The sequence below is a fragment of the Salvia hispanica genome, unplaced genomic scaffold (genome assembly GCF_023119035.1).
Source record: "Salvia hispanica cultivar TCC Black 2014 unplaced genomic scaffold, UniMelb_Shisp_WGS_1.0 HiC_scaffold_141, whole genome shotgun sequence".
In the NCBI taxonomy this organism is placed as follows: domain Eukaryota; kingdom Viridiplantae; phylum Streptophyta; class Magnoliopsida; order Lamiales; family Lamiaceae; genus Salvia; species Salvia hispanica.
Genome location: NW_025951705.1, coordinates 27,608 through 42,997, shown reverse-complemented (window position 1 = coordinate 42,997; position 15,390 = coordinate 27,608). Strand labels below are relative to the sequence as shown.

The following is a 15,390-nucleotide window of genomic DNA, read 5'->3' as shown; positions in this document are numbered from 1 at the left end:
GCCAACAAAAAATTGAAGAGCTCTTTGACACGAGTTAAAACCGTCAACAGAAAATTGAAGAACTCCTTAAAAACGAGTCTAAACTTTCAATGATAAATGAAGAGCTCCTTGATAAGAGCCTAAACTTTCAATGAAGAAAAATTGAAGAAGCTCTATGATACGAGCATAAACTGTAATGGAAATTGAAGAACTCTTAAATACGAGTATAAACTATTTATCAAACTAAAGATCGTGCAAGTTAAGTGTCGAAAAACTCGATACTCAACTTGAGGGGAGTGTTGGAATGAGGAAATTAATAAATTGGAGAACAAGAAGGCATGAGATGAAGTTATGGCAAGAATAAAGAAGGAAATCAATTAAAGATTATGGAAAATCAAATGAAAAGGAAATTAGTATAATTAGAATATATTTTCCATGTATAGCTAGAATTAGTGCCTATGAAAGGTTGTGTAACCATTGAGAGAATTTAACCCAAGTCATTCACAATGTAGTCTTTAAAGTTCTCCCCGTCTTTTACTTTCAGCAATAGTATTTTATTTTCCGCATTTTACTTTTCGACAAGTTTAAGAGTGTTAAATGCCCCTCGTAGCACAATACAAGATTGCCTCCTTCCATCGGTAATCTTAAACATTTGTGATCCTTGGATTTGTCTAATTCTGAAATGCAAGCTCTCCCCAACTCGTTATGTACTCTTTGGAACTTGCAAATCCTCAACTTGGATGACTGTGTTAGGCTTGAGGCTTTACCTAAGAAGCTCACATCCTTACGTAATCTTCGACATCTATGTTTGTGGGGCTGCAAGTCATTGCGTGAGATGCCATCTAAAATGAGAGAATTGAACGGCCTAAAAACATTGAGCATGTTTGTCGTGGGTCACAAGAGAGGTAACCAACTTGAGGAACTGGAATGCTTGAACATCAGTGGAAGGCTTCAGATTAGGCATCTGGAGAGAGTAAAAGACCATATGGATGCTAAGAAAGCAAAGATTGCTGAGAAAAACAATCTTCGTAATTTGAGATTGTCGTGGGAAAGAAATGCTTTATCCAAGCTAGTCGAGGAAGTTGATGAAAGGGTCTTGGAAGCACTTGAACCTCACCCCAATCTTGAACGTCTTTATATACAAGGCTTCAGTGGTAGATATCTTCCACGTTGGATGGAAAACTCAACGCAGAGAAAAATAGTTGAGATTAATATAACTGATTGTGAAAATATTAGGCATTTTCCAAAACTGGGAGAGTTGCCCCATCTTGAGAATCTGTTTTTAACGAATATGGGGGTGGAGTATATTATTGAAGAAGAAGAAGTTGGGAGTGGGCACCCAGTACCGATACAGTTCGTGGCTCTGAAACAACTGTTTTAACTGATCTCCCAAATCTTAAGGGACTATCAAAAGAGCAACAGAGTAGTAAAGAAGCATTCCCAAATCTGGAATGCCTAAGTATCAAGCGTTGCTCTTCATTTGTATTTCCATCAATCTCGTCCCTTGAAAAGTTGAAGTATCTAGGATGTAGAAGCTCAGACTTGGCTTTATTATCTGAGCACGACATTCCTAGTAAGCTGTCAATCGAGGTTGAAGAGAACCTGACTTGTTTCCCAATAGAAGCGCTGAAAAAGTTTAGTAAGTTGCGGTCATTGACAATTGAGAATGCAAAAGAGATCTCTTTGACAAGAGAAGGTCTGGAAGCCTTAAAAGAGCTTATAAGTTTATGGCCAGAGAGTTGTCAGACAATGAGATGTTTACCAGAAAGGATGTTGCGGCACCTTACTGCTTTGGAGGACCTCACCATAATAACGTGCCCAGAAATACTAGAGTTGCCTGAGGATATTAAACATCTCCATAATCTTAAGTTCCTCCAGTTACACTGGATCTTCCCAAGATCACGCGCTTGCCTCAAGCCTTTCAGCACCTCACTTCTCTATACCTTGCAGATCTTCCCTAACCTGGAATCACTTCCAGATCAGCCACCATCTCTCTTCACTCGATGTTACGAGCTGCCCAAAGGTTGTATCGATTTCTGATCTGCCAAATCTGAAAGTGCTATCAGTCATTGGATGCCCACAACTGGAAAGGAGATGTCAGCTAGGGAGTGGAGAGGATTGGCACAAGATTTCCCACGTTCGCAGAATCATTGTTTTTCCAATTTAACTCAGCTATTTTAGTTGATTTTATGTAAAAAAATCGATCTTAACTATGATTTAGTAATTTGTGTTCAAGTGGAATCATTCTTCAAGATTAAGAAGATGTACCAGAAACAGCATTGGAGAAAGATTACAAGGATGGTTAGTAGTTGTATTTCAATGTATTCTTCTTTATTTGTTATTTACATACAATTTACTAACTCGTGTTCTTGTTTATTTCTTTATTTTTCATAGTGTTGGAGGAACTTTGAAAAGTTGGCATTGTGGCAGTGGGCGAAGTAGTACATCTTTGAGTGTGCATTGTCAAATGCAAGTGTCTTAGAATTGTTTTTTGTAATGTATCTGATATTGGTGTTGGAGAATGATTGTTTGATGTTTGATGATGTTCAGGACTCTGTTCGGTGCCCGAAGAGGTAGATGTTGAGCTAGCCACAGAAATGAATGATTTGGGCCTTCCCCTCTCTTTCCGAGCCAATACAGATGTATACTTATGTCTCTTTGGCACGTTAGTTAGGCGATGAAGTTGGAACTTTTCGACTAGTAAGCTGAAATTTCGGAGTTTATTGTCGTTTGATGAGAATTCTGAAAGTGTTTAAGTTGCTTCCCAATATATCATAGTCTTTACTATGATGTTGATGTGTCATCCTATTTCATTGTCGACCTTAGCTTATTGCCTTTGGCTAGTGTGACTAAGTGTTGATGCCATTTTGTAGACAAGATATGGCATGGCAAGAATATTCATGTTTGATGTTTCTGATGTGTATATACTTCACAACTAAGTGTTTCTGATTTTCGGAAGATCTTAGCTGATGTATTGCTGTTATGGTGTTTACTACGAGTTTGGTGTGCCATCATCTTCTGTTGTCAACCTCAGCTATTGCCTTTGGCTAGTGTGACGAGAAAGGGGAAGAGCTCGCGCGAGAAAGAGATACCAGCAAAGTCGTATTGACATTGAGTATTAGTTTATATCATTCCGGATTCTACATCTTTGAATTGTTTCCATGGCTCTTAAGGTCGCCAACATTGAAAAGCAGGCAGCATCAGAGGAATGTTCTATTATGTTGTTGTTGTTCCCACCAGTTCTGGCCTCTATAGACAAGGTTCTTTTTCTTAATAAAACTGTAACAGCCAAAAGAAAAAACAAAAAAAAATAATAAATTACCACAAACTAAATGAAATCCACATGTTGAGTCGAGAGAGAATAAAGACTTGATAGTTACACTTTAGAAAATAGGCAATGCATAGTGGTCCCAGTGAGTGGTTAGAAATATTTAGTGGATCATAGTATCAATGAGAAAGTACTAATAAGGTGAAGTGGATCTTATCATCAAACCAATAAACAATTCAATCTTGATTTTCATATGGACAAACCGTCTAATATGCATCAAATTATTCCATTGCTAACATTTGAATTATGGAACAAAAGACAATGCAAGATGGCCCTTTCCTCAACTTTTATACAAATTTACAACTCCCTTTAAATTCTAGCAGCTGGTCCAGTAGGCCAAGTCACTGGATTACTGGCCAGGTCAGTTACAAACTGATATGGCCGTTGGAGCATCAGGGAGTTGTAGTCTCTGTAACTAACACATCATCTTGTACATTGCATTCTTGGAATAATACTGAATCTCTGTTTCATTCGTGGAAGTAGATCATTACGGCCGAACCACGTAAAATCCACTTGTCTCGTTTGCTCGTTGCATCCACAAAATCAACCTTCCAAACACCCAAGAGTTTGGTTTATGTTTATAGATATTATACTTCAGAATTAAGGGTAAATTATTCCTCCTACTATATAAATTAAATGAGATGTAAATTTACACTCATCAAAATGAAATAGACAATGAAAAGGGGTCTTAGCAAGTGGTTCGAAATGTTTAGTAGGGTGAAAAAGTATTGAGAGGGTGAAGTGGATGTTATCATCAAACCATTAAACAATTTAATCTTGATTAACATATGGACAAACCGTCTAATTTACATGTAACTATTCCATTCCTAACATTTGAATTATTGAACAAAAGACAAGGAAAGGTGGCACATTATTCAACTCTTGGAAATACAAACTAACAATACTTACATACCAATATACCATCATCCTCTGGCATTCATCCTTCTCATATCTGCTTTGCTTATCAGAAAAAAGAATCCTTAGTTGTTGTTGTTCCATAATGGCTGAGGCATTTCTTCAACTCGTTCTGGACAAACTGATCTCTCTTATCAACCGGGAGATCGGACTGATCTTGGGCGTCGACGAGGTGATGAAGAAGCTCTGCAGCACTCTCACCACCATCCAAGCTGTATTGGAGGATGCCGAAGACAAGCAAATCGAGAGCAAGCCAATTCAAAATTGGCTGCAGAAGCTCAACGATATTGTGTATGTGATTGATGACGTATTGGATGAGTGCAACACTGAAGTCTCCAAACTCGACCACTCTCATTCAAAATACAGTCGCTGCAGCCTCAAGAAAATTTTGTTTCGCCACAAAATCGCAAGGAGAATGAAGCAAGTCAACGAGAAAGTGGAGGCCATTGCTGCGGAGCGCACTAAGTTTCATTTGCGCGAGATGCCTGTTCATAGGCCAAGAGAAGTATCTCTTGTGTCGCGCGAGACGGCTTCCCTGTTGAACGAGTCTGATAAGATTCTTGGCAGGGAAGAAGATAAAGACAAGATTGTGAAGATGTTGGTGAATGATGTGAAGGATAAACAGGAGATGTCTGTGCTGCCAATCATCGGTATTGGCGGACTTGGCAAGACCACTCTCGCTCGACTAGTCTTCAACGATCCGCAAGTGGAACAACACTTCGATGTAAGGATTTGGGTTTGTGTTTCTAATAACTTTGAAATGAAAACTTTGGTGAAGGCCATGATTGAATCTGCCACGGGGAGTGGAAAAGCAACGGATCTGCAGCACTTGGATGCTATTGAACGTCGCTTCTGGGAATTGTTGAGCGAAAAAGATATTTGATTGTGATGGATGATGTTTGGAATGACCACCAGGATAAATGGTTTGAGTTGAGAGATGTTTTATCATGTGGCTCAGCCGGTTCGTCGGTTGTCGTCACCACACGCCAGAAGAAGGTTGCTGATATAATGACAACACTTCCATGTCATTGTCTTGAGGGGCTGTCGGATGAGTACTGCTGGGCGCTGCTGCAGCAGCGGCCTTGGACCAGATGAAGAGGTTCCTCCCCAGCTGGAAATAACTGGGAAACATATTGTGAAGAAATGTGCTGGAGTGCCCCTTGCTGCTACGACGCTTGGAGGAATCCTACGATTTAAAAGGAGAGAAGAGGAGTGGATACATGTGAGAGACAGTGGCATATGGAAGTTGTCGGGAGAAGAGAGTTCGATGATGCCGGCTTTGAGATTGAGTTATTATCATGTTCCAGTGGAACTTAGGCAATGCTTTGCTTATTTTGCATCCTTTCCTAAGGACCATTACATTGGAAAGGAAGAACTGATCCGTCTATGGATGGCTCATGGCTACATTTCATCAAAGTGGACTCTACAAGTGGAAGATGTTGGGAATGAAATATGTGATGAGCTGCTTCTCAGATCGCTTCTACAAGCTAATGAGAATAACGATATTGGTATGCATGATCTTGTTCACGACCTGGCAGAATCAATAATGGAGAACAAAGTCCCCGCATTACAAAGTGAAAGAAATCTCGCAAGTACATCAACTATCCGAGAGGTAAATTTGCAACAAAAAACTGCCTTGTTTCCTAAAACCTTTCAGCAAGATATGAACATTACTTCCATCTTGGAGCTCAAAAGTTTAAGAGTATTAGATGCAATGGGCAAAGCAATAAAATATTTGCCTCCTTCCATCAGCAATCTTAAACATTTGCGATACTTGAATTTGTCTCGTTCTGAAATTCGCACTCTCCCTAACTCATTATGTACTCTTTGGAATTTGCAAACCCTCAACTTGGATTACTGTGATAGACTTGTGGCTATGCCTAAGAAGCTCACATCCTTACGTAATCTCCAGCATCTATGTTTGTGGGGCTGCAAGTCATTGCGTGAGATGCCATCTAAAATGAGAGAATTGAACGGCCTAAAAACATTGAGCATGTTTGTCTTGGGTCACAAGAGAGGTAACCAACTTGAGATTAGTATAATTGATTGTGAAAATATTAAGCGTTTTCCAAAACTGGGAGAGTTGCCCCATCTTAAGAATCTGTTTTTAACGAATATGGGGTGGAGTATATTATTGAAGAAGAAGAAGTTGGGAGTGGACACCCAGTAAAGATACTGTTTGTGGCTTTGAAATATCTGCATTTAGTTGATTTCCCGAATTTGAAGGGACTATCAAATAAGCAAGAGAGTAGTAAAGAAGCATTCCCAAATCTCGAAGCTCTATGGATTGAGCGCTGCTCTTTATTAATACTGCCACCACTCTCATCCCTCCAAAAGTTGGAGAGACTAGCATGCCATAGCTCAACTTTGGGTTTATTATCTGAGCACGGCATTCCTAGAAATCGGTGGATTGAAATTGAGGAGAGCCTAGCATGTTTCCCGATAGAAATGCTGGCAAAATTGAGTAAGCTCCGAACATTGGTAATTCATAAAGCGAAAGAGATCTCTGTGACAACAGAAGGTCTGCAAGTCTTAAAAGAGCTTAAACGTTTATGTTTAAACAATTGTGAGATAATGAGATGTTTAACACAAGGGATGTTGCGGCACCTTAGTTCTTTGGAGGACCTCGCCATATGGAACTGCCCAGAATTACTAGAGTTGCCACAGGATATTAAACATCTCCGTAGCCTGAAGTTCCTCACGCTATATGATCTTCCCAAGATGACGAGCTTGTCTCAAGCCATTGAGCACCTCACTAATCTACACCTAGAGGATCTTCCTGAGCTGGAATCACTCCCAGATCAGCTACCATCTCTTACTAGACTCGTTGTTGTAGACTGCCCAAAGGTTGTATCGATTCCAGCTCTGCCAAATCTGAAACGGCTAACAGTCCGTGGTTGCCCACACCTGGAAAGGCGTTGTCAGAGAGGAAGTGGAGAGGATTGGCACAAGATTGCCCATGTTCGCAGCATCAATATTTCTTCAAAGTAACTCAACTACTATTTTTTTTAAAACAAATCGAGCTAGACTATGGTTTTAATACTTTGTCTTCAATTGACATCTTTAATGAAGGTGAAGAAGATGTACCAGAAATAGCTTTGGGGAAAGTATATGAAGTAGGTGAGTGATCATATTTCATTGTATTCTTCTTTATTTCCTTATTCTTATTACTATAAAATAAAGCTAGCTCATATTCTTGTTTATTTTCTTAATTTTTCCTAGTGTTGGATCAACTTTGAAATGTTGGCACAGAGGCAGGGGGCGAAGCAAGTACAGGTTCGAGTGCAAGTGTATTACAATTTGTGGATGAATTTCTGTGTTGCTTAGATTTTTTACAGTATTTGTAGCAAGATTCTTGTTGTGTGCTTGTACTTCGGATGATTTCATATATAATAGGAATGATGCTGCTATTTTTGAGAAGTTCATTTCACAGAGAGAAATATAGGTGATACTCTCAATAAAATATAAAATCTTGTTTACATATTGAAGTGAATTGTGGAATATATCATTTCTTAGAGTGGATTTCCTCCATTGTGTTTATGATAAATTGCAATTCATCTACTCCATTCGTCAATCTAAGTTTATCGACTATATTTTACACGCTGCTTCAAAAAAATATAAAAAAATACGTTTTATAAAATAAAAAGAACTAAAACTAAGTAAGATTAATAAAAATGTCACTAGAGACCGTGACAGCCTGCTAGTTATGCTCGCATTGAGAAAGTTGAGAAAAATGTCAAGTCTAGTTTTCAAAAATACGAGATTGAGTAGACACCAATTGGGTTATTTTTTCCAGCAAATTCCCCCTCTGTTTAACAACAAATACTCTTACACAATTTGAATAAAAAATATTCATAAAAAAGCCATAAATACAGATAAAATCACGAAAATTAAATAAACCACGAAGGCCAAAGCTTACCTCACCGGCGTCGCCTATGCTCCGTTGTCTCGTCTCAGTCTCTTGCCGGCTCCTACAGCTTTGTTTATACAGAATTCAAGCTTTTGTTGATGAAAATTGTTTAAGATATGTAAAGATTTTGAAACTTAACTAAAATATAAATTGGGCTGCTGGGCTTGAAGTTAGAATTAATAAACTATGAAGAAGCTTACAAGTCAAGCCCAATGAGAAGCAAACTTATTCCTTTCTTTCTAAATTCAACAATTTGCAATAGAAGAAGCATCGCAGTAAATTCAGTAACAGCTAACATTACATGCTATGTGAAATTTTCATAGTAGTATGTGTGTTTTTTGGAAGTACTCTAAAATATTTAAATAAGAACTTATATAAAAAGAAGTAGTATTTGCTTTCTCAACAAAAATTTACTTTTGATTTGCAAATTGGTTGATATTGGTATTATTTAAATTACATTTCCAATTTAATTCGACCAAATTAAATTTAACTAAAATTTTTAAATGTTAGTATTAGTATTTTGTATGCCGTGAATTTGAAAATAAGAGGCCAAATCGCAAATAGTTAATTAAGTACTCCCTCCGTCCCAAAAAGATTGTCCCATTTCCTTTTTCACACTCGTTTTGCAAAAATAATAATAAATGGTTAAAGTAGTGAGTAAGTAAAAGAAAGAATAATGTAGAGGAGACTCTTACCTACGTTATTCTTTCTCTTATTTTACTCTTTTTCAACTTTATCTATTTATTATTATTTTTGAAAACGAGGAAAAATAACTGGACAATCTCTTGACGGAGGAGTATAAATTTGACTTAAATTATACTACTAGCATTTATATCTCTTTGATTCAGATTTAACTATAAATTAGTGGTCAATTATAATTTTAACTATCTATAAATATTAGTTCACACTATTTAACGATATTTAATCCCCATTTCAAAACCTTATCTTGACCACTTCGTAAAAAGAAAGCAAAAGAAGCAAATAAAATGGACGGTATATATTGATGGAATAGAATAAGAAAATTAAATATAATTTATGAATAATTTTTTATCACCATCAACATTTATCATGTATTTTAAATTTCACATTTGATACGTATTAGGAAAAATTAAGGCAAGGAATCCAACAACGAATAACAATGTTTATATAACATTAGTTAAACAAATTAACACCATCTACTGATCTACACCCCAAAAAATGAAAAAAATAACTTTTTCTCTATCTCTCTATTTATATAATATATGCACTCGGACGGTGGATAATATACAAATATATCTTTATCTTTATGTATATGAAATACAGAAGAGATTGAAATCCAAGAAGAGGACAGTTTCCATTATTTTTTATAAAGATAAAATTGCTCCCTGCTACATTGAACTCAAGAGAAAGATGAGAAATTTAAAAGTACATGTATATGTATGATGTTATATGAAAGAATGCACTGTATCTGGGAAAGGTCCGTGCATCATGTAGTAGAATTATCCCATCAAAATAAAGAGATGCACAACACACACTATAATAAGGAAGATGCTGGCAATTTTTTGATTTGTCATTATTATTATTATTATTATTTTGGTAATAAATTATCATTCTTTAACTAGTACTTTTTTATTGATCAATAAACTTATTCATTGGTTTCGAACAAAATTGACATCTCTATAACTAATTAAATTGAAACAAATATCTTATAACTAATTAAATTTAACATTAAACCAAAAAGAATTGATCAGATTTAAGAAGATGAACCAAGTGCTTGTTGATGGGGAAACCGAAAATAACTGTTTTACAAATATCTCGAAAAAGATGAACCGTATCATCTTTTTTGTTGTTTAACTTTCTAATGCATGTAATGTCGGAGATTCAAAATACTCGAACAAAACGGATAATCGAAAGTCGTGATGAAATAACTTTCGATCAAATCAATTTCGTGGTTCTACCAAAATATTTGTTCGGATACAATTCAAAGAAATCAGAACTTTTATATGTTGATATCTCGAGAAAGAATACGTAACCAAAAGAATGATTTGATTTAAGCATTTAACTAGTCATGATCTCTGGTTTAATGTGAAACCGAAAATAACTGCTTTTTCAAAGATTTCAAACTAGTCCTTTGACTTTCGAAATTATATTTTAGGATGAATTTCTGATCTCTAGCAGGCTGCCGCCTCGATCTGGCGACAGTGGGGCGTTGTTCTCGTGATTCTCGTCCATCATAATGAATTCGAATAAGCGTGCACTCCGCACTTCTATACTTATATGATGTATCATTATGATAATACTGATCAATCAAGTTAATCCAATTACACTAAAATATCCAACATGTAATTCCACATTGGAAACCTTATAGTTGCGTTTATTTTGTTAATTAGTTCTATAAACTTGTGTCTCACTTCTCCCCGAGTCATATACTACTACCAGACATAATAGCTCAGTGTGATATTTTTCTACTTTTGTAAAATCAAGAGACTAGAGTACCTAATTTCAAACCTAACATGTTGAGTACGCTTTCCTTTTGATAATTACATAGTCCAATAATTAAACTCAAAATAATAGAATGATTAATAAAATACTAATCCAATCTGATGTGGGAAGAAATGAATAACCACGTAGATGGGATTCACATGGCAAAGCAATTTCATTATGGATTATTCACGTGGACTTCTCGTGCTATCGCATTTAACATATCACGAATTATATAATACAATCAAATCATATGCATCAATAAATAAATACATACTAAAAGCTTTAATAAATAAAGTAAAATAAAATAATAGTGACTAATGTGGTTATAGCTAGATCACCAGGTTTGATTGGGATTGAATAATCTTATTTCTGTACTTTGGAAAAGAACATTCGAAAATTAAAATTAATTCTATTGTCAGTTTCTTTTAATATATTAGGTACAAATAATTATTCATCATTTTCTGCTACTGGGTATGCAGCTGTAAATGTAATTTGGGTTTGCGTTGAGACCAACAAATTCAGTTGGTTGGTTATAAAAAAATATACTCCCTCCGTCCACATAATTTTACCCAATATTCCATTTTGGATCGTCCCACATAATTTTACACATTTCACTTTTAATATTTTTGATAGTGGACCACATATTCCACTAACTCATTCCTACTCACATTTTATTATAAAACTACATTAAAAGTAGGACCCACATCCCACCTACTATTTCAACTCACTTTTCATTACATTTCTTAAAACTCGTGCCTAGTCAAAGTGTGTAAAATTATATGGGATGGAGGGAGTACTTCATATTAGAAGATTTATTTGCTTCTAATATAATATTTTTTTTTATTCTCTTCTTTCCTATACTATGTTTTGTTGACAACTTGGTAAGTATTTAACTACTATGCAAAACTAGATCTTAATACAAAAATGTAGAACGAAATCATACGGAGGTCATGTAGGTTATTATTAGTGTATTTTTAGGTCATTTTAATAATAGATGACCTAAAATGAACTAAAAATGACATCAAATCCAGATTTTGTAAAATGAATTAAAATTGATTATAATGATCATTAGATCACCTAATTTTATGGCCAAAATTTGGGTTGTATTTTTGGATATAGATGCATTTTTATTTGGATCATCTCCTTACGTGTATTTTAAAATGATCTAAAATGATTAAAACTATTTCATTAATTTTCCATTTACTGTATATATCACCTTTCTTTTATGCTTGTCCCGGTTTCAAGGTCATTTATTTTACAACTCATTCACCGGTCAAATTAAAAAGTACAAAAAAATACAACTAGATTATTTTATTTAAAAAAATATATCATCTGCAACACAAAAATCCGAAATTTACGAATCACGAGGGAGCTACCTAATTAATGTTGGACTTGGAGGGACCTCAATTTGAAAAATCCTCAAATCTTTTTCGTAATTATATAGTGCTTCATGAAATGATGTTTTCTGCACCAAGAGGGTGACCCTTTGCCCCTTGGAATTGATACATTTATATTTTAAAATGGGCCTACTAGTTTCTTATTTATGGGGCATCATTTTTGCTACATGACATTTTATGCCATCGAAAATTCGAAATTCCCCTACCAAATTGGCCCCTATTTTACTTACATATAAATTACAATTTCATAACGGTTTTTCTTGCTATGATTTTTTTGGTTTCTTATTAAGTTTTTACAAATTGGGAAATTTTGCATTTATAAGTTCACATGAAAGTGAGTGTATACATATGTGAAGTGTAAATATAGTTCTAGCTAGATGGTTCCATTTACCATTTACATATATCCAATCACTAACTAAATTACTTGCAATTGATTTGATGATTATAAGTCTAGTAAAATTACCATGTACAACATGATAATTAATAAATATCATCATGTTATTCACATACATATGTGTGTTGGTCCAACATGTGACTAATAGTTGAATATATTCATAACTTTTAACTTTGAAATGTAGCAAATAAGATTCATCCTACCTTTCTCTCTACATTTTGTACAAGACACTTTGTAAATCGAACAAGCCTTCTACTTCATCGATGATTGATTAGGTATACTTCTACTTACGTAATCATTCATATTCAACAAATATAGCACGCAAATAATTAAGAATGGTTCTTAGTTTGATATACATGTTAAGATAACACAATAATGTAAGATGGACTTTAAGATAAAAATCATGGATAGATGCTAGCCCACATGCATTTTTCATCTGATGGATTAACTGGACAAATGAATTAAATCTATCCAGTGTGTGTGTCTCTGTGTGTGTGAGACAGAGAGATAATATAAAGATTATGGTTATATTGAAACATGTTATTCTATTTAGAAAAGCATGCATGACATGATTAGCCAATCATAATTATACACATCATCCACTCTTCCCTTTTCATAAACTCATATATAATCAACCAATTAACCACTTTAATCAAATCAAATTTTATCATCAAATATTAATCAACACCATATCCAATCCCCCTATCAACGGTACCCTCCGCCGCCGCCGGATAATAGCTCCCGCTCGACATCGCCACGGGGAACCCGAGCCCGGTGTCCTCGGGCCGGGGCGGGCGGAGCGACCCGCTCAAGCGACTGCACCTGGCTCTTCAAGAACTTGACGTAGTGGATGGCCTCGTCGAGCATCGAGGCCGTGTCCATCTTCGTCCCGCCGGGCACCAGCCGCTGCAGGATCCGGATCCGCTCGCTTATCCTCTCGCGGCGGTGGCGCGCCGCCACGCTCTGCGGGTCCGTCGAGATCCTCACGTTCTTCCTCCTCGGCCGCTTCACCGACTCCGGGTCCACGTGGACCGGCTGCATCGCCGCGATCCGGAATATCATCTCCTCATCGCCGCCACAGAGCTCGGCGGCGGAGGGAACGCCGCCGCCGCCGGCGGCGAGCGGATCTTGGTACGATTGGACGTCGAAGTTTTCAAAGTCATCGGTGTTGTTGTTGATAGTGTTGTCGCTGTCGTCGTCGTCGAAGGCGGCGGCGAATCGGGTGGTTTTGCATCAATTCCATGAAGCCGATGTCCATGGCTGCCGCGGAAGGTTTTGTGGTGACTTGACGAAAATGGGCTTGGGGAAAGGGTGGATTTGGGTAAGGAAACGCGGGGAGAGGAGGAAAGGAGAGGGGTAGGATGGGAAAGTGAAAAAAGGGAGTGTGGAGAAAATAGTGATGTTATGTGAAGGGAGGTATATATAACAACTCAGATCCTTTCTATATAATAAAACTATCTTTTTTTTTTCAATAAATGAGAAACGCATAAACCAATATGAGTTCATGAATACTTTCTAACCGCTATAAATTTGTTATGATCCAATCTTATAATCAACCACAGTTCAATCGTCATATGAGAAAAAGCTGAAGAAACATTGATTTACGTGGTTTGATTGTAAAAAATATTAAATTTGGAGAGGATCCGATTCAAAGAAACGTCAATTGCGAAAATACTAGAGTGTAAAAACATTGATTTAATGTTAAGTGGATATTCTTTCTTTCACTTGTTTCATTATACTACTATCTATGCAAAGTCACACTTTACAAGACAAAAATCGCATAATAAAATGATTTTAGAGACTGATATAGTATTTATTAATCAAATAATATGATTATCTCTTGTTAATAATGATAATGGGGAGATGAATTAGATGGTTTGTTACTCTGATGAGATCAATCAACAAAATCTTGTGGTTAATGTGTTTTATATTAGTACTACTATTTATTTATGGATTGGTGATATGTTACATTGTTACTTATGTATTGTCACTGCATACGTACGTAGATCAAATTAAATATTGATAACTAAAAGAAAATGATAGTAGAAATTGGGGCACAATGGAAATGACAGAGATCTAATTTGAGTGGAAACTTTGGCTTAAAATTTACTTTATTTAAAGAAGTTTAATAGCCCCACTGCACATGTTACAAGTCAGAAAACTGTGTAAATGAGCCCCACCTCTTGCTTCTAATTTTATTACTAACTTATAGCATATTTTTAAAAATTCACGTTTTATTATTCTATTCAATTCTATATAATATAATATGTAATCTATGTTTCAAGGAGACACGGCTCTTCTTCTTCTTGCAGTGTTAAATTTTGATATTTATAGTATTATGTAAATTGCCAAAAATCATAAAAAATTGGTGGAATTTTGTGAACAATTATAAAAATCAGCTAGAACAAACCGTGAAGTCTAAATTTATTTATAACCAAAATTGTCACGAAATTATAGTATGATACTATAATGATTCACCAGTATTATATAATGCTATAATAATGATTCACCAGTATAATAGTATAACTCTGACAATTTTAGCTAGAGAAATTATTAAATTGAGTACTCGTATATTACATGCAAGTCCAACAAATGCGATTTTGACAATTTTAGTTTGAAAGTGAATCCTGATTTTGAAAATATTGCTACCTTTAGCCTCATAATATGACTTTGTGCAATTTTAGCTTAACAAAAGAAAATTTTGAAGATAATCATAGAGTTTCATTATCATGCTTAAAATATGTGTCTACTTCAAATACAAAACGACATAGTTTCTATCAACAATGGCAGGTGTGTGTCATATTTGGTGTCCAATTGTATTTTTCGATTTGATATAATCACAAATCTGATATTGAGAACAGCAATAAATACATTCTTTGAATATGTACAATATGCAAGATTGAGGCAAATATGGGTGCGAATATACTATTTCTTTAGGCGTTGAACTTTATTGGTTATAATCTTTTTTATATAATATTTAAATAATGGATCTTGATTTCATACC

At 35.6% G+C, this 15,390-nt stretch overlaps 3 protein-coding genes and 1 pseudogene across 3 annotated transcripts; 3 read left to right on the top strand and 1 right to left on the bottom strand.

Moving 5' to 3' along the window:
* Positions 1-661: 661 nt before the first annotated feature.
* LOC125198395 (putative disease resistance protein RGA4) lies at positions 662-2,019 on the top strand. The gene is made up of 2 exons (XM_048096750.1): positions 662-1,321; positions 1,381-2,019. Exons 1-2 carry the CDS (start codon positions 662-664, stop codon positions 2,017-2,019), a joined length of 1,299 nt encoding a protein of 432 aa, XP_047952707.1.
* Positions 2,020-4,234: 2,215 nt separating this feature from the next.
* On the top strand, positions 4,235-6,344 carry LOC125198394 (annotated as a pseudogene).
* Positions 6,345-6,352: 8 nt separating this feature from the next.
* LOC125198392 (putative disease resistance protein RGA1) lies at positions 6,353-7,482 on the top strand. Its single transcript, XM_048096747.1, has 3 exons — positions 6,353-7,209; positions 7,295-7,342; positions 7,445-7,482. The coding sequence occupies exons 1-2, from the start codon at positions 6,671-6,673 to the stop codon at positions 7,296-7,298; spliced, it is 543 nt and encodes a 180-aa protein (XP_047952704.1). The 5' UTR covers positions 6,353-6,670; the 3' UTR covers positions 7,299-7,342; positions 7,445-7,482.
* A 5,581-nt stretch (positions 7,483-13,063) lies between these two features.
* LOC125198393 (transcription factor HEC2-like) lies at positions 13,064-13,448 on the bottom strand. Its single transcript, XM_048096749.1, is given in 2 exon segments — positions 13,064-13,184; positions 13,186-13,448. Coding segments are annotated over 2 exon segments (384 nt in total).
* Between the last annotated feature and the right edge of the window lie 1,942 nt (positions 13,449-15,390).